General features: G+C 36.7%; 2 protein-coding genes across 21 annotated transcripts in view; one reads left to right on the forward strand and one right to left on the reverse strand.

The window, feature by feature from the left end:
* The window catches only part of LOC127867104 (dihydrofolate reductase-like), a 632,040-nt gene that overhangs the window by 168,764 nt on the left and 436,528 nt on the right, over positions 1-26,748 (forward strand). The window contains exon 3 of one of the 19 annotated variants that reach the window (XM_052408107.1): positions 21,829-21,875. The exons of 17 other annotated variants lie outside the window; for them this stretch is intronic. In XM_052408107.1, coding sequence (XP_052264067.1) covers positions 21,829-21,875 — 47 coding nt within the window. Of the gene's footprint in view, positions 1-21,828; positions 21,876-23,029; positions 23,090-26,748 lie in introns of those variants that run through there. One more of the 19 variants, XR_008043281.1, reaches the window with a different exon arrangement.
* Positions 1-26,748, reverse strand: part of LOC127867113 (uncharacterized) — a 707,753-nt gene that overhangs the window by 75,071 nt on the left and 605,934 nt on the right. The gene's annotated exons all lie outside the window — the stretch shown is intronic.

Consider the following 26,748-nt stretch of genomic DNA (forward strand, 5'->3'; position numbering starts at 1 on the left):
CTGAAAATACCTGTCACAAACTTTGACATTAAAAGTGATGATGTAATTGCATGGAATAAATGTACCCGTTTGAACTTAAACAACTATGAAGAGCTAGTAAAAGCATATCTCTCGTGCATTAATACATGCCAGCTACAACCACATTCGACAGACATTGAAAATCTGTACGAGCATATAGTCAAATGTATAAAAAGTGCATCTCAAGCTTTGCCAAAAAGCAAATTTAACAAAAACGCTAAACCGTATTGGAATATCTCTGTTAAGGAAGCCCACAATAAACAACGCCGAGCGAGAAAACATTGGATCGAAAATGGAAAGTTACCCGGCAGAAACAATCCGTACTTTAAACAATACAAGGAATTAAAACGAAACTTTATTAATTTACAAAAGAAAGCCATAGCCGATACAAATGAACTGTTCTACAGTGAACTAAACACGGCTGCCGATAGCATGGACATGCGTACTTTCTGGAGAATGGTTCGCTTGAAACAAAATAAAACAAAAGAGACTATAAATGAAATAGAAAGCGGCAGTGGTACCCTAAGAAACCCAAATGACATTACAAGTACCTTCAGTTCATATTATGAAGACGTGTTTACTCCTAAATACTCAAACGTTCATAAAACCTATCTTCATGCTGAATTGGACAATAAAATAAAAATATTCTCGCAATCAAATGACTTTTCGAAAGATAATTGCCTAGCCAAGGACGTTTCAATTAATGAAATTGCGGAAGTAGTGAAAACGCTTAAATTGAAAAAAGCACCTGGACACGACAAACTAGTTAGCGAGCACCTAATATATTGCGGGGATTGTTTGCTCCATTACATCAAAATACTGTTCACTCTGATGTTACAAGCGACGTATGTTCCATCTGGGTGCAAAATTGGAATAATTATCCCAATTCTCAAGGAAGGGAAACCGAAAACTAAATGCAGCAGCTATCGCCCTATCACACTACTTCCGGTTTTATACAAACTCTTTGAAAAACTTCTCCATTGAAGAATAAGCAAGTGGTGCATCGACAATGAGAAAACATTTCCGAACCTTCAACAGAACGCCTACCAAAAATAACTGGGTTCGATCACCGTGTCGTTCAACTTACAGGAATGTATATATTCCAATATGGAATACGACTCCTCCTCGCACATGGCACTGCTGGACACTTCCGGTGCATTTGACAACGTCCTTCACAACACATTATTTTTAAAACTACTAGAATTTGGAATAAAAGGAACAACGCTGCGGACGTTAATAAATTGCTACACGGGCATAAAAAACGCAGTTTGCGTTAACGGGTTACTTTCAATGCCATTTCTAGTGCGACAGGGAATCAGACAAGGCGGGGTCTTATCAACTTGGCTGTACCTCCTATTTATAGACAAGCTTGTGTGTGATCTGGAGTCATCTGGATATGGAACCACCGTTGGCCACCTGCAAACCGGAAATCCAACCCTAGCAGACGATCTCACGCTCATTGCAAGCAGTGCTATATCATTGCAGCGCCATCTAAATATTGTAACGAGATATGCGAACACATGGGGATATAGACTTAATGAAGACAAATGCATGTATATTGTCTGTGGAAAGAGTAGAGTTTTGCCACAGACTACAGTTAAAATCTACAATAAAATACTGCTCCCCGCAGAATCAACAAAACACGTAGGAATAAAGCTTCACAGATCGCTGAAGTCGTCACACGCAGTTGACGAACGAATACGGACAGGTCGATCATCGGTGTATTCCCTTATGACAATAAAGGAAAGCAGATTCGACATTAATCCGCTGAAAATGGCCAACATCGTGGATAAGGTATCCATCCCCACAGCACTGTACGGTTCGGAACTCTGGGCAGCACTGACGAACTATGATGTCCTTACACTAGAAAGGTTTCTGAGATTTGCAGCAAAAATGTGTCATTAAGCTTAATCGGTTGGCTACCAATAATTGCGAAAATTGACTCAAGAAAACTGATGTTCTTCCATACACTTTGTTGTATGAACAGTAAATATCTCACAAAACAACTATTTGAATACCGACTAGCGCTTTTTAATATCTGGGGCAAATCATCACAGCAATGGTTTATACCAGACATTTAAGCAGTAATGGAAAAGTATAGCCTTTTGAACCATTATACAGTTTATCGCGATTCCAGTATTAACCCTCCTAAACTGACGTGGAAACGCATTGTAAACAATGCGATCCGCAACTATCACACGGAGCTGTGGACAGGGCGCGTCACAGGGAGCCCAGAATTTGCGCGATTTAGTGTCGTCCATCCTCACATCAGGGCCGCTCGCATCTGGACCGCGGCGAGGACGCCTCGCGAAACATCGGAAGCCTCGGCAGCTGTGCGTGTCCTAGTAAACGCGCGGTAACAACTTTCCGGAAATAATTGCAGACACAGTGGTCACATAATCCTAGACAGCGACACTCATGCCATCGCCTCGTGTCAAAGATTAATAGAATATAGACTAACAATCCTACGAGCGTGTAACATTCTCCCCAATACAAACTCATATGGTATGGTGACACTATTGCTATCAGCGGCAAACACCCTCGATGACGAGACAACCAGGAGTATATGTAACTTCATTCATATGTGTGTTACGTAAAATTAACTGTAATGTGCTTTAAAACAAACAGACGTCTTGTGGATCTCTTTATATATAATATTCATATGTAAAGTATGGTTTATATATATATATATATATATATATATATATATATATATATATATATATATATATATATATATATATATATATATATATATATATATATATATATATATATATATATATGTGGTTATTTATAAGCATCGATCTTAATTGTTAACATTATAAAACGTGAGTAAGCCTTTTCATCGATAATTAAGCAAAGACGTTTATTATCGACATAAAGTTTAACACTGAGTTTTTAATTCACAGGCCTTTGTGGTGTAGTGTTAGAGAGTTCACCTTTGCTTCTTTATGTCCCGGATTTGATCCCCAGGGAAGTGTATTATAATGCGTTGTGGGGCGGTGTGCGTGTTTGTTATGAATCGGTATTTACCTTATAATACTATTCCTTCGACCAAACAAGCATATCGGCCTTAATCTGGTAAAACTGATCCTAATACATGTGCATAAAGTGTCGTAAAAGATTAGCCTGTGCATTTCTTACAGTCTAATCAGCGACGACACTTTCCGCCTGTGTAATACTTTCGTTTAAAGTAAATTTATTTTAAGCGAAAATTAAGTTAAGCCGAACTGCAAAGGCTAATCTTTATTAGGTTTAGCCCAGTTGTTAATTTGAAGGGAAACCAAACAGTACAACGTGTCTCTTAAATTGTAGGACCCCGACATTGACAAGCGAATCACGGCCATCCCGCGCAAAGTCAAAAAAAATCGTTTGTGCCGGAGATTCATCAACCGTCTGACCGCTGGCTGTGAAGGAGGTATAACAACCACTGAACCTTCTATTCCCCAGCCATCCGCATACTACGGCGAATCAGAATACTACAAACAGAACGAAACATCTGAAAACGATGCGACGGCACAATTGTACGAGACCTACCAATACAAAGATTTCTAAGGAATTCAATATTTAAAAAGCCTCGCTCTGGGAAAACGGGGCTTAATGCATATGCATATGCTAATCAGGGACGTCAATTTCCGACTATATTAGTTTTTGGTAAAAAAAGAAACTTTATTGAAACGAAACGCCCCATGTACGCGGAAAGTATCGGCCCTGATAAGCTTTTGCAGACTGCACTGGCTTATTTGGGATGACAGTTTACGCACATGCATTAAACACCGATTCTCCAGGGAAAGTCTCAAACAAGGATGATCTATTGAAAAGCACGATACAGTTGAATATCATGAGATAGTATTAAAGTTGCTAGTGTTCTTTCGTTTTTTCTAAAACTGCCTTACTCGATTAAAAAATACGCCTCATATACGTCTTTGCAAGATGAACAATGTTATTTTAATAGTTTAGCAAGCTGTTGACTTACCATTCTTTTGTTAGAATACATTTCAAAGCATCGGAAAATCGTGATACAATGTATAAACAAATCCTTATACAGAGTGTAAGTAAATATATACATAAAGTGTATGTTAAAACTGCTATAAGTTTGTATATATTTACCAGTATAATGATGTACCGTTAAAAGAAAACATTACTTTTAGGTTTTATATAAATGTTGAGTTTCTCTCCGGGAAACTTGGTTTCATGAATGTGTGTTAAGTGTCCCATTTCGCAAAGGCTAATGAAGGACGACACATTTATGCTTTTTTCGTTTAAAGGAAGTCTCATCTTTCCGAACATATAGTTAAGGCTGAAAGTATCGTCCCTATATAGACTGTGCAGATGCACACGCTAATGTGGAGCTATACTTTACGAACGTTTATTTGAGTCGTGTTCAGTGCAATCCGCACAGCCTTATCAGGGACGACACTTTCCTCTTTCATGACATTTTTTTTTTTAAATGAAGTCCTTTCTTAGCAAAAATCCAATTCAGGCGGAAAGTGTCGACCCTGATTAGCCTGTGCGGACTACACAGGCTAATCTGGGACGACACTTTACGCACATGCATTATGCACAGTTTTCTCAGAACGCGACTCATTAGACCACCCTTCCCAGAGCGAGGCTTACATACTTACACGTTCCACAGATGTAGAAATGTTATATTTTACCAATATTGGTTACATAAACGTTCCACAGATGTAGAAATGTAATATTTTACCAATATTGGTTACATAATATACATCCTGACATTGTGTGTTTAAGTCAGATAAAACATTAACTGTTGTCTTAATCCACAATTAAAACGAAATCGATTTTTTATAGTATTAATTGATGAATCATCAAACACGTTATTTATTATATATTTTCAATGGAACGCTGTCATAAAACCAGTTGATATATGCGTGTATATATTGAAACTAGCCAATAGTATTTAAGATAAACACACATCTTAAATGTATATTTATGTTGAATTTGTCCGAGTCATGTGTTCTTTAATGTTTGCGACCAGACAATTTCACCTCGGAGTTTTCTCAAGGTCATTATCAGATAAGAAATGTATTGTATAACGTGTTCCCTCCGTCGACTTTAAAACGAATGCCAACATGACCTGCTACATATACGCGCGTGTAAATACACACCGGTATATATATATATATGAGTCGTGCTTTGTGAAAAGGGGGTTAAATGCATGTGAGTAAAGTGTCGTCCCAGATTAGCCTGTGCAGTCAGCAAAGGCTAATCAGGGACGACACTTTCCGCCTGAACTGGATTTTTGCTAAATAAATACTTTCTTTAAACGAAAAATACCATACATGCGAAAAGTGTCGTCCCTGATTAGCCTGGGACGGCACTTAACGCACATGCATCAAACTCCTTTTCCAAAGATCACGACACACGCCTTTTCCTACGCCATATCATACTAGTCTGATATCACATGATACCAAAAGTCACCACCCATATATTCTCTATGTCACTAACATTAGTTGAGATGCGGTCTGCGATAACGGGGCTTAATGAATGTAGGGCATTGTAGTTGTAATTGTGTGAATATGCGTCTTGACTTCAAAATGTTTTTGCGTGTACGATATGTCATCAAAATGTTTGTTAATCCATAATATGAGCCGCGTTCTGAGAAAACTGGGCTTCATGCATGTTCGTAAAGTGTCGTCCCAGATTAGCCTACGCAGTCCGCACAGGCTAATCAGGGAAGACACTTTTCTTTTTTATTGTATTTTTCGTTTAAAGAAAGTATCTTATTTACTTAAATACAGTTAAGGCGGCCTGTAGTTTCCCAGCTTAGCCTGTGCGAACTTTACAGGCTAATTTCGGACCACACTCACTAACTTATGTAAACACCTGTTCTATTGCATGCAATCAATTACGAATGAGCTGTCAATATTTTTTTGTCTTTGATTTACAAGTGAATGTTAGCTAGCCTTGATTAAGTTATCCAAGTTGAGGAAATGCAATACAGATGGCGCATCACGTGTCATACACAAATGCATGTTTTGGGTGTTTCTAGTCTTCAGATCGATCTGAAACTGTGTATGTGTAGTACAAATAGATTTATAACGATGTAGATGCGTTTTTTCTATGATCTGAGAAGTTTCTTTTTAACGTTACATTACACTTGATCCTTTATCCCTCCGAGGTATTTCTAAAGAGTACCTTTTTCGCTTTTTTCATTAAAAGCACATTAGCGACCCTACTCATGTTTTTTTTTTGGTTATTTCAGTATCAAATGTGTGTCTGCAACATATTTGTGCATTTCATTAGGGACTATCATGAAATATTAACGTTTAGGGATGCGTTTATTGAAGTACGTTGCTTTTGTCGAAATCTAACTTCGGGAAATCTGTTTTCCGAGGATTCTTGTCTTTGAGCGAATTTAACTTTCTTAGAAATTGCGAGATGATACTTTTTCATAGCAATTATTTCAAGAGGACTATTTCATATTTAATATGATACCGGTCTTGCACAATTTGATATATAGGAAAGGCAAGAAAAATGCTTTAAAAGTTGGCAGTATTATAACAGGACCCTATGGGAATTCGAATTAGTTTTATCCAAACTTAAGCGAGAGATACCATCAACCGGAAATGGTCGTCCCTAATGAGCCTGTGCAGACTGAACACAATAATATGTGAGGACACTTAAAGCTCTTGCATTATTCCCAGTTTTCTTAGAACAAGACTCCTTTGGGTAATTGTCGGCGTTTACAATATCTGCAATTGATATACATAACCATAAAGATTGATGTTGGGTTGCGTGCCGTTTATGAGCAAAACCGGCCGCTAAAGTTTGAACTTAACAGAAGGGGAGACTTGCAGTCAGTGTACATGTTTTTCGTTTGACAATAATATTAGCGTTATTTAATAATCGAGTGTTTATCGAGGGTTGATTATGCCCCTGGAACACTTTATGCTATGGATAGAATACTGCGAATAAACACATTGTAAGCTTTGATCCGAGATTGTCTACGCAGAAGTAAATATCATTGAACTTAGTGTGTGGCGTTCTGTTAACTGATTATTAACTGACACATTTTATTAGGTGATTTAAAACCTGATATAATAATGCAAACACAGGCGGATACGTTATACAGACTCGGGTTTATTTGTTAGAAATGATTGGGATTGCATAAATAATTGAGCGCAAAATCGGAAGAGTAAAGATATGTTTGATAAAAAAATAACAACAACGCTATCCATAAGTAACAAACTCGTTGACTAGCGCTTCATGTCTATTATGATGTTCTTGTATGATTTTTTTATACCATTCAAAGCAAAATTAAACCGTCATGAATACTTTGCGACTGTGTATCCACGTTCCCAGTGGGCATCAAACGTTTTGCGGACGTTGCTGCAACGTAATATTTAGGTCGCAACGTCGGCAACCATTACCGAACGTTGCCACAACGTTGCATACAAAACATTACCCGGACGTTTCATCAAACGTTGCAGTTTGGTTGCCACAAATGTCTATATGAAAGTTTTCCCGACGTTTTTTCCCAACGTTGCCGCGACGTTTTTTTTTCAACGTTGCTGCAACGTTGTATTTAGGTTGCATTCAAACGTTGCAGTTTGGTTGTCACAATGGTATATATGAGAGTTTTCCCGAAGTTTTTTTCCAACGTTGCTGCAACATTGTATTTAGGTTGCATTCAAACGTTGCAGTTTGGTTGTCACAATGGTGTATATGAAAGTTTTCCCGATGTTTGTTTTCCAACGTTGCTGCAACTTAGTATTTAGGTTGCATTCAAACGTTGCAGTTTGGTTGTCACAATGGTGTATATGAAAGTTTTCCCGACGTTTTTTTCCAACGTTGATGCAACGCTGTATTTAGGTTGCATTCAAACGTAGTATTTTTTAATTCTTTTTTTTAAATAATATAAAAATAAAAACTATTTAATGCAAACCGCCCTTTCGAGTATTATCGGCAGATATGCACACTGTCGAGTTCGTTTCCTAGAAAGAACAAGTACTTGATGTCTATAGACGGGATAATGAAACGTTCCCCGAGAAGGAATCGTACTTTATAATTATACAGTTCATGCATAGCATCAATGAAAATATGATTTCTTGTCAATTTTAGAAATTCAATTTTTTAACTTTTACCCAACTTAAAGATGCTAAAGATGAACTTTAACTCAAAATCGCCGGATAAAATATATTGTTTAAGTTGTGTTATGCATTTAAATGGTAGAATCTAGTTTCAAAGTTTCAACCAAAAATAAATAGTCAACATTTTTGTCTGAAAATCTCAACATTCGCCGTGGTGTAGAGGATGAGGTGTCCGCCTAGCGATCGGGAGTTGGTGAGTGCGATTCCCACTCGGGGAGCGGTTCATTAACTCCTCTATAGACATCAAAAAATGGTTATTTCTAAGAAACGAACTCGAAAATGTCCATAACTGCCGATATTAATCGAAAGAGCGGTTGGCAGTAAATATTTTTGTTTATTTTATATTATTTAAAAACAATAGAATTTAAAAATACTGCGTTTTAATGCGACCTAAATACAACGTTGCAGCAACGTTGGGAAAAAACGTCGCAGCAACGTTGGAAAAAACGTCGGGAAAACTTTCATATAGACCATTGGTACAACCAAACTGCAACGTTCGAATGCAACCTAAATACAACGTTGCAGCAACGTTGGATGCCCACTGGGTTATTGTAGATCCTCAAACCATACTAGCCACGAATAAGCTAGGACTCTAAACGTTCTCATTTGATTGTACAATATATTAATTGATCTTCTTTAAAGGAAAGGGCGATATTGTCGATCGCGGCCGCTACTTGATTAAAATATTCACAGCGATTACCACCACCTCAAACCTACTCAAACACTCCTCAGAGATCTCCAATTTAAGGGCTGTATGCATGTGCGTAAAGAGTTGTCCATGGTTCCTGTGCAGTCTGCACAAGCTTATCTGGGACGACACTTACCACTGTATTTATTTATTTTTGTTAAAAGTCGTCTCTTCTTAGTGAAAATCCAGTTTAGGCGGAAAGTGTAGTTCATAATTACCGTGTGCAGACTGCACAGGCTAATCTGAGAAGACACTTTACGCACATGCATTAAATCCCTCATTGCCAGAGGGAGGCTCGTATCTGTTGTTAACTATTCTTTATATCCAGTTAACTATTCTTTATATCCAGTTAACTATACTTTATATCCAGTTAACTTTACTTCATATCCAGTGAACTATACTTTATATCCAGTTAACTATACTTTATATCCAGTTAACTATACTTTATATCCAGTTAACTATACTTTATTTCGAGTTGCTTGTTTAAATGATCCAGAAATATATGCTGAAAAAAGTGTATATATCTTTTTTTTATTACAGCTGTTTTACTTTGCATATGCAAAAATATGCAAACGTAGATAGAGAGTGTTAAACAATTAACAAATCTGTTTTGAGTAATGGGGAATTACTTGTGGTTGCAGAGGGACGGTGAGACCCTTGTGAGGAATGTTACCTCCCTTTATGTGGCGGTCATGTTTTCCCAACGTATATCATATAGTTGCTATCTGCAGTATACCAGGGGCATCATTGAATACGGGCGTTATGAGAGGAACGTGATAACAATGTTGCAGGTGTTTTCAATATACCATTACTCTAGCTCGAGTGGAATGATAAATGTTTATTATTTAAGTCCAATTTGTGTCAGATTGGAGTGACGTTTTTTTCGGCGTAAGCTGTATTAAGCCAGCTTTTCACCCTGACTTGACCTTTGTAAGTGTCCAATAATACTCAAATAAAATTTCCCGCGGCTAGGTACGAATGAATACACTTCATTTATTCCATTGGCTGATTTGAGTATCACACCAGAACATTGGAAACATATCCGCGTTTTTGTAACACTGTTTTACTGCATGAAACAATTTTATCTCTATTGAAAAGGCTCAATAGATAGAACAGTTTTACAATCAATTTTCGACATAAATACAGTTTGCGCGTTCACCTTTTATTTTCAGAGAATTACCAGCGCAAAAGCGTTTATACTAAAGGCTATGTTGTCATATTTAGTACTTACTTGCATTGCATTTCAACTCGCGAGGTTTCGGGTCAATTCGCGGCCATTTGTGAAAGTCAGAGTTTATATACAGTTCATCACCGGAGTTCGCAGAAGGGGTTGCGATCATTGTGTTATACCGGTCTTACTGACAATAACGTAGTGACTGTAATGCATTGCATTCCAATCCGCAAGGTATCAAGGTCAGTTTGAGGTCAGTTGCAGAAATCTTTATATAAACGCCGTCTCGTAAACTTTGTGCACTTGAAGTCTGTTTTGATCAGAAAGATACTTAATAAAGATATTCGGCGATATTATTGTGGTATGTCAATCATCGATTTTTAATATGGTTTCAATATTTGCATGATAAGGACCAATTTTGATAAAATTAATTAGAAATATTTATCCATTTAGACCAGTTTATTAAGCATGAGCACAATAATTCACTATACTATAATTATGCAATTAAATAAGATTCGAGTATTGCCGGCTGACCTATATGCACTCGTTTATTTTCATGTTTCTTGTGTTTTTTTATTCTGTAAATATAGATATCTGAGTAATAATATCACATAAAGCAAAATAAGCCACGAAACATGGCGCAACACCCCGTAATTGATTTGCTTATGATGTAGCTAAGAACTGCGCAGAAAAAAGGCATCCGCTACTTTTTATCTCATAGAGATAACTTTTGATCGTTCATAAACATCGACCACAATCAACGCCGTATATCATTTTTTTAAAGATATTTCTTGTTTCTTATTCCTTACAACCTCGTCGTCATTGCATAATTCCACCTACTATGTAATAAACACATTAATAAAATAAAAAAATAAAAAAATAAAAATCTTAAACAATTAAAGAATTACAACATTCATTTCACATAACTGTAGTAAGCGAAATGTTTGAACATATTTATGACGTCAGTGTTCACGAACCATATGACATTCTAGATTAAGTTAACAATTTGTATAAATAAGCTTAATTCTGGGAAAACCGGGCTTAATACATGCGCGTTAAGTGTCGTCCCAGATTAGCCTGTTCAGTCCGCATAGGCTGATCACGGACATCACTTTCCGCATTTACTCGATTTTTACTAATAAGAGACTTAATTTTAACAAAACAAATGCTGTATAGCGGAAAGTGTCGTGCCTTATTAGCCTGTGCAGACTACACAGACTAATCTGGGATGACGCTTAACACTCATTGGTTTAGCCCCATTCTCCCAGAGCGCCGCTCAAATGCATCGTACCAGAACATGTTTAACAAAGGCCATGTGTTGAGTTGTAAGATCGGAAACGACGAGACAACTGCCTCTGCGTAGATTTTTACAAAAGAAACAAAATCCTTTGAAAACCATACGACAGAGTAATGCCAGTTGCTGTATAATCAACGCAGGAAAAGAATAATTCGATGACAATTCTTGCAAATACCACAACCGTTGCAAGTTCATAAAGGTTGAGGTTTATTGAAAGCAAACTTTCCGCATGGAAAGCAAACTGTGGCTTAAAAACACTGTGAAACTGGATATCGCTGGGAACAATTCTCAGAAGAGACTTAATTTGCGATATGAATTCCTTATTTGATTTAGTTTACAACTATACCTAAAGTTTTTCCTTAATGTGGACGAAGCAAGCATCATGGACACATGTGCCTGTGTGTGTATTTTGAACCTAAGGAGGTCATTCCGCGAATGAGGCTGCAGTTTCCGCACATGAGGCTGCAGTATGTGAGAACCCGGGGTATGTCCAAGCACTACTACCTAGTTGGCTTACTGTACGAATATGGATTACCGCTGCATTGTACAGCAATTTAGTTGTTAGTGGAATATTTTCAACTCTGGTGTGGTATTTCATGGGAAGGATTTTCCTGGGGACATCCGACCTGTTTGGCATTGCGACCGGGTACAAAACTCACATGCTTCCGGCACGGGGATTAAACCAGCTTCGCCTAAATGAGAAGCGCGTGTACTAACCAATACGCTAACCAGACAGCCGCGAATCGTATTATATTAATTATTGGAATTGCATCTATGTAACGCAGAACACACGGAATGTCTATGAAGGTCTACTTCACGCGTATAACTTTTTTTAACATCTTTTTACAGTTTGAAGCAATATGTGTAAATTGCCATCTGTCAGGGGATAACGTAGCGACAACCGTTTTTAAAGTGCGAAAGTTTAGGCTGTGCTTAAACATCTCAGCGATTCAAAATAAACCGTTTCAAAACAAAAATTAAAACACATCATTGTTCAAAATGTCTTCAATAATGTTTATCATAGCAGTTTTGATGCTATTGTAACTAACTGAGTGTAGTTAAATCTTTAAAAAACACACACTGAGGCCATATTTTTGTTGTAGAGAGTCAATGTAATAGCTTAACTAATATTAATTGTCCAACGGAATGAAATTGTTCTCGCTATTTTGCATTCAGTACACACAGTGCTTAATTTATCATTAAACTATTACTTAGTGCTCAGAGCGTTCACCACTTGAAAGAGTTTGATCACTTCGTCAGGACAGATTTCTGTATCGCGTGGCTATCAAGCTAGAATATTGCTTTGAACATTCGCTTCTAATATAGGCGGACTTGATCAAACCCACTGGATGCATTATACGGTTTAGGTAAGTCATGTTTGAACTCACGATGTAAGGCTTTTATCTATGTTTAATTACAATTATTTAAAAGACATATACAGTGACACTGCGTTTATCCGGACGCGCCCGTTCCGGTAGAAATTTCCTGATTAACGAAACTTCCGGATTATCGAACCAGTGCCGTTTCAATAGTTAGATATTTAACTTCTGACATAATCCTTATGTTTATGTACATTTAAATACTTATTTCGCATCCAGAATCATATTTTTTTGTTATGCAGACATTTATTTAGTTTAAAAAAATCAAATGTTGTTAAACAATGTAAATACAAAAACGCGTAACCGAATTTTAGTACATGTTCACACATGACGTAAAGCTTTGTGAATGTCACAATCACACAGTAAGCGTTGATAGCTAAGTATTGAATCGATTTTTTTGTTGCTGTATATACTTTCCATGAGGACTGCGTGTATCTCGTGTGATACTGCCGCAGTTTAAAAACGTTGCCATGGTTGGCACGCGAGCTGTAAGCTGGTGACGTTACAGAGTTACAAATCAAGGGTGTTGAAGGCTTATTAAAATAAAACATAAAACTGCGATACTGTTTTAATATCTTTATGTATAACCCGTCTCATACAACAGAATGTTGAAATAATTAAAATATCGATTTGTTACGTTCGATGCGTTTTAAATGGATTGTTTAAATAATCCAAGCACAACTTATCACGCGTAACAAGTTCATTTCGTGCAAATATCCGTCACTTTTGTTTGGCGACACTCCTTGATGGATCGGTCTTGAAGAACAGTCATCATTCTCCATGCTCTTAATTAATCGCGTGTTCAGCTCATTCAAGACATTAAAGAAAATCAAACATCTATACAAATATGTCATTTAAGATGCATTGGGTAATGCCGACATCAATTAAGTTTAAAGTCGGCGTCGAAACATGTTTAGTCATGCCTATTAGCTATCACGCCTAAACATTAAGCCTAAAACAAAAATACTTCACGCCTCGGTGATTGCGCTTTTGTTAATACAGCGGGTGGGCGATTAAGCCCCCCCCCCCCCCATGTTGGGAAGCATCCGGATAAACGAGACATAATTAAAGCTAAATACACAGATCGGTGTCGCGAAATCGACGTCCGGATCCGGAATGCGAGATTCCGGACTTAACGGAGTAAAATACTGCATAATGAATCCGTTCCCCTTGACTTTCTTCTCGATCGCGAGATTTCCGGACTTTCGAATTCCGGATAAACGCGGGTTCACTGTATACGCCCTGTTTTACCCCTTAAAATACTTATAATTAATGTTGTTGCAATACATAGTATTTTGTTTAGTTAGGTTTGCGATAGGAATATCACTACCATGATGAACAGTAGAAAATTAGACATGTTTGCCGTATGCATGTTCCCCTATTAATGTTTCTCCACATCCGAAATGGTCCCTCTAAAAGGAAATACAGGATCAGTATGTTACTATGTGTTTAATGACTTAAGCAGTATGAAAAACCTGTTATCCATTACTTCTGAAAATAAAATTATTGTTAAGAAAGCTAGTGCAAATTCTACTTTAGACAGCTCCAGATCGTTATAATAAATTGAATACATCAAATCCATCATCTGTGTCGATTTCCGTGGTGGAAAAAAACATGTTCCTTTCTTAAGCTGCATGCAAATTATATAAACCTTATTGTAGCACGGGGTCCTCTTTTTATTGCAATGATTGCGGCCCTATATGATTCATGTGAGCCTCGCTCTGGGAAAATGAGGCTTAAAGCATGTGCGTAAAGGTTCGTCCAGAATATGTCTGTGCAGTCCGACTTTTTTGTTATAAGAGAGATTATTCTAAACAAAAATCCAAGGTAGGCTGAAATTGTCGTCCATGGTAAGCCTGTTCAGACTGCACATGCTAATGTTGGACGAATCTTTATGAACATGCATTAAGCCCAGTTTTCCCAGAGCGAGACTCATTATTCTTATTCGCTTTCCGTATAATACAAGTCCATTTATCCTCTTCACGCAAGTTTGTGAACTTGCCATGACCTTCACGTTTTCAAATAATTGTAATACATTGGTCTTACGAGTTTACGTTGACATGGTACTATTAAAGGCACACCGCAATCGTGTTCATTTGACTGTTTAAGTTTAAACAGACACTATAAATTGTATTCTGTAGTCTTATTTTACCCGTTTCTCTGTGCTGTGGTTCTGAACTAATAGTATACGGTATTTCGGACAGCCTCAGCGACAAAAACTGTTGACAGATAATAACACATACTATAATTAAAATTATATATATTCAAGTTTAACAGCTATGTATCAACACATGACACATTGTATAGCACTTGTTATAAGAGGAATGAAACATTAATACAACAATGTTTATTATTAAATTGTGCTTGTCCTGTGATAAACAATAACAAACTGTTTAATACTAATAAAATTCAGTAAGTTACACGCAGATGAACATGTTTTTTTAAAGTTACTTTTAAAATAGAAAATATTGGAACTCCATAAACATTTTCATGGAGTTATTACTGCTTGGTAAACTACTGAACACCATAGGCGAACAATTATCAAAATGTTTCCACCACGAACGATCTAATAGCATTCGATATGATGGCAGCAATGTGTGATAACAACAGAGGCATTGGCTACCAGGGGGATCTGCCATAGCCAAAATTGAACACCGCTTGCAAAAAAGTGATGTCGTAGTTTTCCATATGTAGACATTGATACGTTGTTTTTAGAAGATTCCGGATAACGTGTGTGCTCATTGTATGTTCAACAATAACAAAACGTTAGGTATTGAAATTGTTAGCAATTAGTGATATGCACTTTGCATATAATAATATTATTTCTTCTAACGCTGTTCACGCATACCTGCCTTAAATTATTCAAACATTAACCATTTATGCTCACGAAATGTAATTCAGCTATATCACGGGAGCGCCGACATCTGACGGTGTAAACTCTGCCTTAAATGATTTTGTTTTATTGGAAACAAACTACACCCGACAGTTAATTTTACCAGCGCCTGCCGGCTGGACACACTGCCTTGTCTAGGTAACCCTTCTCGTTTATCATGTCTGTCGACATTTTCAGCCATCTTTTCAGTGTTGCGAAAATAGGTGACATAACATTATACACACAATAAATAACGCAAGAAGATTGATCATTTTATATATTAAATATATACAATTCACGACGCATGCGAAATTTGAATTGCTGGGTTTACAACGTGACTATGACGATCGATATACTTGTGTTATCTATAGTTAACTGGTAGTTATATGGTAGACATACTCAGTAAAATTGTATACCGAATACACTGAAAATATGAAAACTTAACAACATTTTTCAAATAATGTAATATACCAATCGTGATATTTTAATCAATATAAACTAATAATTGTAAAAAAAATACGGTATTTTAGAACTTTTCTGTTTCGTCAATCTGGTTGACTGTCCCTTTAAAGGTAATCTGGGTTTTAATCATTGTGTTTAGTTCAATATTTTGGTATTTTGTTCAACATATCGTTCGGGCATTATACGGTTTAAGGTAAGTCATGTTTGAACACACGATGTTAGGCTTTTATCTATTTTTAATTGCAATTATTCAAAAGACATATATACGTGATGTTTTAGCCTTTAAAATACGTATGATAAACGTTGTTGCAATGCATCATATTTTGTTTCGTAAGGTTTGCGAAAGGAATATCACTACCATGATGAACAGTAGAAAATAAGATAGGTTGCCGTATGCATTTCCCCCTCTAATGTTTTTTTCCAGATCCGAAATGGTCCCTCTAAAAGAAAATACATGATCAGTATGTTACTTTGTGTTAAATGACTTAAGCAGTATGAAAAACCTAACAAATCAAACATAACCAAATGTAGTTAACACATAAGGATAAGGTACACAACAACAAACCTGAACACCCAAAACTGTTATCCTGTACTAGTAACTTCTGAAAATAACGTTATTGTTAAGAAAGCAATATGTGCTTGTGCAAATGCTGCTTTAGCGAACTCCAGGACCGTAATAATTAATTGAATAAATCAAAACCATCGTCATTGGTTGATTAATGTGGTTCAAATATTAAAAAATGTCCCTTTTTTAAGCTGCATCTGCATTATATAAACCTTATTGTAGCACGGAGTACTTTATTTATTGCAATGATTGCGGCTCTATATGATAAATGTGAGCCTCGCTCTGGGAAAACAGGGCTTAATGCATGTGCGTAAAGGTTCGTCCAGAATAAGCCTGTGCAGTCCGATTTTTTTTATATTTAAGGAAGTTTCTTCTCAACTCAATCCAGTATAGGCGGAAAGGGTCGTCCATAGTAAGCCTTTTCAGACTGTACGGGCTAATCCGGGATGAATCTATGCACATGCATTAAGCCCAATTTTCCCAGATCGAGACACATTATTCTTATTCATTGTCCGTATACTACCAGTCCCGTTAACCCCTTCACGCAAGTTTGTGAACTCGCCATGACCTACACGTTATCAGATATTTGAAACAAATTGGTCTCACGAGTTTACGTTGACATGGTACGGCCGATATCGTGTTCATTTGTTTGAGTTTAAACATACACTATCTATTGTATTGTGCAGTCTTGTTTAACCAATTATCTGCGTTGTGGTTCTGAACTAATAGGATACGGTATTATAAGTTATTTCGGAAAGCTTCTGCGACAACATATTATTAAAAGATAATAACACAGATGATAATTAACATTATGCAAGCGGAATTTTAACAGCCATATAAACACATGCCACAGTGTATAGCACTTGTAATAAAAGGAATGCAACATTAATACAACAACCAACCTTAATATTAAATTGCGCTTGTCATGTGATAAACATTAACCAAATGTTTTATACTAATAAAAGATAGTTACACGTTGATGAAGATGTTTGTTTAAATTTAATTGTAAAATAGCGAACAATGGAACTGCATAAACTATTTTATGGAGTTTTTATTTTGTTCTTATCTACTTAGTAAAATAGTGAACACTATAGACATACAACTATTAAAACTGCGATTATCTCATTTGAACGGCCAATGCAAAGCATGGGGTTTTAAACCGTTTTAGGGCTAGCCGAGCTTCACTTTTACTGAAGAATTAATGGCGAAAAGAACGCGTGTCTTAAAAGATATCAATCAATGGCCTTTTTCAGATTATAAATGAATTATTTATGAAGTCCAAAAGGTTCTTCAAAAGCTTCACACAGATTTTAGTGTACTTATGTTGAACATGACGGAAATCATTTAGATGCTTTGTATTAAAGATGTTAGTATACAGCCAAATATTGTCCGGATATAAACGACATTAAAACTTTGAAAAACAAGATAGTGTACAGTTTTTTTTGAAACGATGAATAAATTGAAATCGTCGTCATCATTTGACTTAGATTTATAAGGGCGTTAAATAGAATGAGAAAAGAGTATTTAACTGAATTTAGTTTCATCAATTGTTATATTTACTTTGTTGTTATTGAACTGCAACCAATCGAATGGTCATTACTATTGTAGAGTTGATATAATTGGCAGGACCATTGTGACGCGCAATTAAAGAGTCTTTAGTGGGCCAAGAGACATCATGGAACAAAATGTATCCACCACGAACGATCTACCGGTAATCACATTCGATATGATGACAGCAATGTGTCATAACAACAGAGGCATTGGCTACCAGGGTGATCTGCCATGGCCAAAATTGAAGTAAGTATACGAATAATTTTGGGGAAAAAAATGGGCTGCATGCATTTGCAAAAGGTGTCGTCCGATTTTAGCCTGTGTACACATTCCGCTTTTACGGACCTTTCGGTATGAAGGAGTTATTTTCTAAACGAAAACCCAGTTTATGCGGAAAACGTCGTCCCTTGTTAATTTTGACGTGACTTTACACACATGCATTAAGTCAATTTTTCCCAGAACGAAGTTTGATGTGTATCACAAATTAAAAACAATATATGAGTAGACATAATCTTAAGTAAATAGAGGATATTTGTTGGATTGGGTGGAATATCGATTTTAATTCACGAGTGATCATAGAAAATGATATTTTCACGAGTGGCGCATCCAATCCAACAAATTTTCTTTTTATTTTATGCTTACAAATTATTATTTTTATATTTATGCCAATCCGTCCAAACCAATTTCCTGTTGGGCGCCCCAAAATATCATTACCGCTTTTACAATAAGCGTTGCAAATAATTCACAAGAAAACAAACGTTTAAAAATAACTTTTTTTGTATTTACAATGCAAAACATATCGAGTGAAAAGAAACAAACACCGATTACATCATTTAAAAAATAAATAATCATATGATGACACAATTTGTTTATGTTATGTTGGCGTATTCATATGCGGAGTCTATTTATAGCCTAAATAACGGTATCAATGTCTTCGCCATGTTTAACAAAATGCACAAGAAAGGAGTGTTAAGAATTAAATAGAATTAACGTGAAAAAATGCAACAGTAAGTGTTCGTGCCAATTTTATCACAAACTATTTAATCGCTATCACTGTCTGGAATCATACGGATACGATTGTAGCGTGGTTGATCAGGAAAATCAGGCGAAGCATCCGGTGTTTTTGTTGGGGTCATGGGGATTTCACTTGTTGATTAAACACATCCTTCTGTGACAGACCCATTTCAGAGCTGTGGAAATTGAAAGTAACGTTGCCGTGGAAATTTTAATTTACAAAGAATCCTCTTCCCATCGGTAAATCACTCATTGACGGGGTTGCAGTTGCAGATATAGGAAGATTCTGCTTTGCTACAGCAGTTTGATTTGAATGTGAGAGAATCTTTGAAATTTGTTTTGTCAAAACAATTTTTTTGATTGATCCTTGTTTATCCCACTATAGTTATTCAGACTGTTGACATTTGTGTGGCCCGAAATTTGAATGATCTGATGAGCTGGGATGTTTTCATCATTCAATTTCTGGATCAAGTGTTTTTTGGCACTGTAAAAAAAATGTAATTTTATTGATAGTCTTTGCTAATTTGGAAAAGAAATCAAATGGAAACATTGCATATTACAATTAAAATAACGCTTTTGTAAGGTAAGTGATCATTTTCTTGTTTATTTGGGATATGTACGGTGGCGCTAAGGTGACATCAACGCTTCAAAAAAAAAATAAGTCGGGGAAACACAAAATTAGTCTTTTTTCACGAGTTAATTTTTATTTTGGAGCAGTGATGTCACTTTAGTGCCCCCATAGATATGCGATTGAGTTAAATGTAAATTAATTCTAACTGTATGGGGTGATTCGGGGCTCCGTTATCCGAGCATCCTCCTTCATCTCTGACATAATGCCGTACAGCTTGTTTATACCTATTGCTGACCTCCTGAACCATCCTAGCTGTGTGCTATTGCACGGTGTGATGAAGAACGGACTGTAATCTCCTCTCATTTCCACTGGCCGTTTGTCTGCATACAGCTTATACAGATGAACGGGGTCTCCGTTGGGCTCTTCGGGGACTGCTTAAGCCCTTGGCTTTACTGACCTAACAAAATGAACTTTATTTGTTTATAAAATAGTAACATTTAATTCAAAAGTTTCCACTAAAATGCTTTAAACCATATACAAAACAAGATATCAATGGCTTTTTTTTCAATTAATCATTAAGTTAATTTATTAATCATTTATTTAATGATCTACTGTTATTTATGAATCAGCCAGAATTTGTTAAATACATAAAAGAATTATTTTATCATTAATAAGTAAACGATTTTGTTGATTAAAAATATATTATAAATATAAGCATGTTACATTTACATTAATTTTGAGTTTATGTATTTCATTTCCAGTCCTCGTGCCGAAATGAGTTGTGCATTTCATCCACAACGAATGAATTAATGCTCTGGGACTAAAATCTCCTAGTGTCTGGGCTGAATACATTGCCTCGATGTGCACTTCTGTAAGTGCCACAGCCTCTCTGGGTTTATTTCCATAGCCTTGTTTTTTTCCATGACTTTTGTTTACTTTTCATCACTTCCCAGACTTTGGCAAATTCTTTGTGAGTCATGAGTGATAGTTTACTGTTATTGTGTTTTAAATAGCGGTCAATTGAGCCGATAAGGCCTCGCAGTGTTGTGGGCTCGTACTCACTTCCATCTTTTTTGTGACGCCCAACAAGAATTCACAAATCAGATTGTTCAACTCATGCGCAGGAATATTTTCAACATTCATTGAGTCTTGTTTGTAAAGAAGAAATTGGTTGAAGAGTTTTATGTCACTTACTGTTTTCTTTTTGGTGTTTATATTTTCATTTTCATTCAGGTAATAGTCAATATTGACCGCTCGGAACTGCCGTTTCATGGTTGTTGCTGTGGCCGTTACTGCTGCAGTGGCTGTTGAACTTGACAACTGTATTTCAGCAGAAATTGTTTCTGAAGCCCATGTTTGCTTTGTTTCTGTTATGGGTAACAGTGCTGCTGATACTGTTGCTGCTGCTGTTGCTGTTGTTTCTTCTGCTAAACTTGATGTCTCATTAAGATTTTCTGTATTTTCATTAAAATAATCGTCAAAATCAGAAATATCCGAGAAAAATAAATTGATTTCATCGTTTTCCATGTCATTCGTTGGTAATTAGTTTCAGTGTAAAGGCTTTAAAAGCAGACGACAAAAATGTTCATGTATGTTCAAGGGAAGATACTCCGTTTGTTGATATAAATATTCATTGAAGAGTTCTCGCTCTTGGTAGAAGAATGAGCGGGGGGTTACAATGGGGTAAACAAAATAGTTCCGGAAAAACAGTGAAAATTATCGATAATTTTCACTGATAATTTTCACTGTTAATTTAGTGCTTACGACAATTTGAATTGCTGTCCATATACAATGTTGTTGTATGACTATTGAATACAGGAAAAAATCAAACTTGCTTTGGGAAAACTGGGCTAAATGCATGTGCGTAAAGTGTCACCCCTCTTTATCCTCTACAGTCCCCATTGGCTAAATAGGTACGACACTTTTTGCGGATATGTAATTTACCCGTAATTATTTCGCTTCTATCCGAAAATCCAGCTTTTTTCAGAAAGAGGGATGACAATCTACACTTATACAGGCATATCTGGGACTACACTTTGCGCAAACGCATTAAGACCAGTTTTCCCAAAACAAAGCTCATTGTTCTGTACCTACTATGCTTGCAAGTTTATGTCTGTTTACAGGGCCGATTTTGAGTATTATTTAAAGACCACATCCACACACAAGAAAGGTAATATTATAAAAATGAGACTCGGTCTGTGAAAACGAGTATTATTGCATGTTCGTTTAAATTTCGCCCCACATTACCATGCAGTCCGCAATGAGGAAAGACACTTTACACCTAAACTGGATTTTCGCTAGGAAAGACTTTAAACCGAAAGTAGAATATCAGCGGAAAGTTTGCGGACTTTATAGGCTAACACTGTACGCACACGTTAAAAGCTCCATTTTCCAAGAACACGGCCCGTATAGCACAGCGGTTAATTTGATTGATTTAAAGTGTTCCAGACTAAGTTTTCCCGTTTTCCATGATTAACTAAACCCTAGACACATTTTGAGCTATTGTGTAGAATGTTTATCGGCTTGCTATCATTAAAGAAAATATAAAACCTATAAATAATCGATTTATCCGCTCTCGTAGTTTTCTTTCGTATAGCGCAAAATCATGCCCAAACTAAACATGGATTACACAAGATGACTATCGTTAATCTGTGTCATTCAAATAAAGTTCCCTTCATGTTCTTTATATCCATTTACATTGTTTTTAATTCATACTCCAGTTTGATGATTATACATGTACATGGCCGTAAGAGCTTGGCGGGATGTACGGAGCTTCAGGCGAGCTATGGAGGCGTATATCACATCGTCTGTAGTCAGTCACGTGACCCAAGGTGCGTCTACCACATGTTATGCAGCCGATGATATTTCAATGGTCATTCTACAATGTCGTCAGCATCCGTAAACCGTGCTCATAGCAACACATTTGTATGGCATGCGGAAAATGAACATAATGTAAACAAGGAAGAAAGTCACTAAAATACACGTGGAAATAAAACCTGACTTCAAAGCATCATTATTTACAACCAAAGCCAATAAAAATGAATCATTATTTGATTAAATTACATTTTAAGTTCACAACGGCTAAGAAACAATAGAGCAACATAATTATCACTTTTTTGGCATAAGGCAATAACACGAGTTCAAGAATCAGAATCATACTGCAATGTTTTTTTTTGTAATAAGTTGTCTGATAAAGTAACAGATAATCAAGTATTTGCCATATCGCAATTACACACGTGAATTTCCGCTTGTAGTATTAAGACACACCCGAATCTCCTGACGGTGGCTGGAAGTGTACCCGAGGCGCTGGAGCACATCGCAGAACTGGACCGGAAGGGGAACGTGGACAGCGTCTGGATAATGGGTGGTGCAGGCATATACCAGGTAAAACAATTTTATAACTTATTGTTTCTGAAATAAACCTAACACCAAAATAAAAATATGATAATATGATACGTAATTATAAAGCCTAATGTTCGAGGCAAAATATCTCTTTCAGAACAAACATGAGCATAATGCATGTGCGTATAGTGCTTGATGTGTTTTCCCAGGCTAATTTCGGACTACACCTTCCTATTGTTTAGTATTTTTCATTTAAACGAAGTTTATTCTTAGCGAAAATCCAATGTATACATAAAGTAACGTCCCTAATTAGCCTGTCCGGACTACGCAAATCTGACACGACACTTCACGCACTAGCCTGTACGGACTACGCAAATCTGACACGAAACTTCACGCACTAGCCTGTACGGACTACGCAAATCTGACACGACACTTCACGCACTAGCCTGTACGGACTACGCACATCTGACACGACACTTCACGCACTAGCCTGTACGGACTACGCACATCTGACACGACACTTCACGCACTAGCCTGTACGGACTACGCACATCTGACACGACACTTCACGCACTAGCCTGTACGGACTACGCAAATCTGACACGACACTTCACGCACTAGCCTGTACGGACTACCTACATCTGACACGACACTTCACGCACTAGCCTGTACGGACTACGCACATCTGACACGACACTTCACGCAATAGCCTGTACGGACTACGCAAATCTGACACAACACTTCATGCACATCTGACACGACACTTTACTCACATGGTTTAGGTCCGCTTTCCCAGAGCAAGGCTCACGTGCATTGAGACCATTCGACAACGGGATAAAGTGATATTTCTAAAGCATGTATGTTCGATGCTCAAAATAATATAGCTTGAATTTATTTTAGTATCTGAATTCGGGCTATACAAGCTCCTATAATAACGTTTGTTGAGCATTAATGTTTCAAGGGGATGGTAAGGCTAAAACCTGTGAACGATTCTATAATACTGATGTTTATCGAACGATTCTATAATACTGATGTGTATTGTACTTAAAAGATGCCTGCCACGCCTGCAATATGGTCGAGTCTGTTTAAATGGTGTTTAATGAATGGACTACACATGTACAGTAGCGCCTTCCTTATCCGCTCTCTTAGACGAGTCAAACAATATTGTCGAGTCTATTTAAATGGTGTTTAATGGATGGACTACACATGTACAGTAACGCCTTCCTTATCCGCTCTCTTAGACGAGTTTAACAATTGTTTTGTTTACTGCAGGAGTGCCTGTCCCATCCGCTCTGTGGACGAATCTATCTCACTCACGTGTACAAGGACTTTCCGTCAGAAACATTTTTTCCACCTTTTGATGACAACTTCCGAGAAGTAAAGTAGGGATTACATGTCGCATGTGCGGTTTAAATTTCAATAGATTTACTTACTTTTCCCAGTCATCTTATGGAGTTTGAAGAACTTAGTGAAGCATTTAAATATAAAACTTGTATAAACACGATGTAATGCTAATTATTAAAGTATTAGTTGTTTTAAGGCTATAATTGGTGAAAGACACAGATGGATTAATTAAGTGCGTGTTGCTTCACGATTACACACGCGCTGAAACGTTCCTTACTTAACTTTTTCAGACACAACGCCACTTCCGATACCTATCATGAAGAAGACGGTATTTCCTTCGAATTTAAAGTATACCAGAATATAAGGAAATGCAACACTTCTATATAATTGATACACTGATGCCAACTCAGTGTATTGCTACTTGTGTTTACAATATCCTTAATAATCAGTTAATGTGCTGAAACTGTATTTTATCTTGACTAAGAAGTTGCAAATAAGCGTTATTTAAAGGAAAGAAAACACACGAGCATTAATCTGTAAAAACTGGCATTAATCTGTAAATCTGGGCTTAATGTATGTGCGCAATCTTCTCAGGCTAGTCATGGAAGACACGGTAAGCTTTGATGAAGCTTTTCTTTAACATGAAATCTCGTTTGAACCAAAACCGTTTTCAAGCGGAAAGCGTCACCCATGATTAGTCTTTTCGGACTACATATGCTAATCTTGGAGGACACTTTCTGCACAAACAATGTCTTATGTATGATCCAGAACATACACACACGGCTGTAAATCACGGGCGACACCTTTTTTGAGATGTATATAGATTCAGTGAAGATTTGTTTTACCTTTACTTTACAGAACCAAACATTGCAACCAAAGTTGAATTGTGAGGCCCTTTATAAGTTGCAACATTGTTGCGTTTTTAGATGGTCGCATAAGCGACCGTCTAAAGTCCTTAGTGTAAAATTCAGGTCGGTACGGCCTAGATATGATTAGCCCAATTCCCGCTTACTACGCGCGAAGAAAGAGTTGTATAATTTATGCAAGAGGTTTGAGTTCTCCAATTATGTTTATTCACAAATGGAAACATTAAATTAATATCGTGTTAAATGCAATAGTTTCGAATGGTGTTTGATAGAAAAGAATAAAAAAACAATGATCGTACAATGTCGCGAAGGAGATTGTTTATGAATGATTAAAATAGTCCACTTTCTGCTGCGTCTGCGTGACGTAGTATTTTCGCTTATCTCATTCATTAATCTGAGGCTGGCGATAAACAAAGGGCAGTCCGGGTGAGGATAACGCACTAGGATAAGGTTGCGCTTGTTTATATTCACAGGTCTCAATTAATAATACGTTGACCACGAGTTCAACAATTATTACAGGGATACGATAGACAATATAAAAAATGTTTCATTATCGCTGAAACTGTTAAAAAACTTTTAAATATAAAAAGAATATTCTCTAAAAATGTAGTCTTGCTGTTTTGAAATAAGGTTTGGAATTTTGGTTTCTAAATAACTTAATTCAAAACAAAAGTTTAATTATAGTGTCTTTACTTTTTAGTCGCATATTTACCGCATTATAATGTGTGTTATAATAGGCAAACCATACATTAGTAAAATTCAATCTGCCTTCGCACATAGAAGGAATGGGTCAATTAGGTGCTGCGTTTCCTTTGCTTACTTCAGTTAGAGGTCAATTCTTTACGTAATAGCAATCACAAGGCACCGGCTTCAAAGGAATTGCGGAGCGTTCTTACATAATAAAAGTCGTAGTCGCAAGGTATTTGCGTTTAGCGGCCTATTTGGTCACGTGGTTCTTTTTCGATGGTGCTTTGGCATTTATGATATGAGGCTATTAATAGATGCGCCTGTCGATACACAAAGGAAAGTTTACGGGCGATAACAACGCAATAGGTTACGCTCTCACATACAACTGAATGACGTAGTACAGGTCGTAAATTGAGAGATTCGGGAAAAAGTTGACGCTTATTTATATTCTCAATTTATAAAACGTTGAACATAAGTTCAACAATAACTTCAGCGATACGATAGACAAAAACAAAAACATGTTTCATAATCGCTAAACCCGAATATAGCAAACAATTTATAATAATAATACGAATGACCTGTTTCATAACCTCGTTCATGCTACTACAGCGGGTATTTCTGGAAAACGTTCTTTGGTTCTCAACAGATAGCGGCGATCTTTTGTATTTACGGGTGCTAGCAACGCAATAGTAGAAGGTTTAGCTTGTTTATATTCACAGTTCTCAATACATAGACAGTTGGATATGAGTTCATCAATTACTACAGGCATAATATAGGCAACCTGGAAAATGCTTTATAATCGCT

Source organism: Dreissena polymorpha, chromosome 2 (genome assembly GCF_020536995.1).
Source record: "Dreissena polymorpha isolate Duluth1 chromosome 2, UMN_Dpol_1.0, whole genome shotgun sequence".
Taxonomy (NCBI): Eukaryota; Metazoa; Mollusca; class Bivalvia; order Myida; family Dreissenidae; genus Dreissena; species Dreissena polymorpha.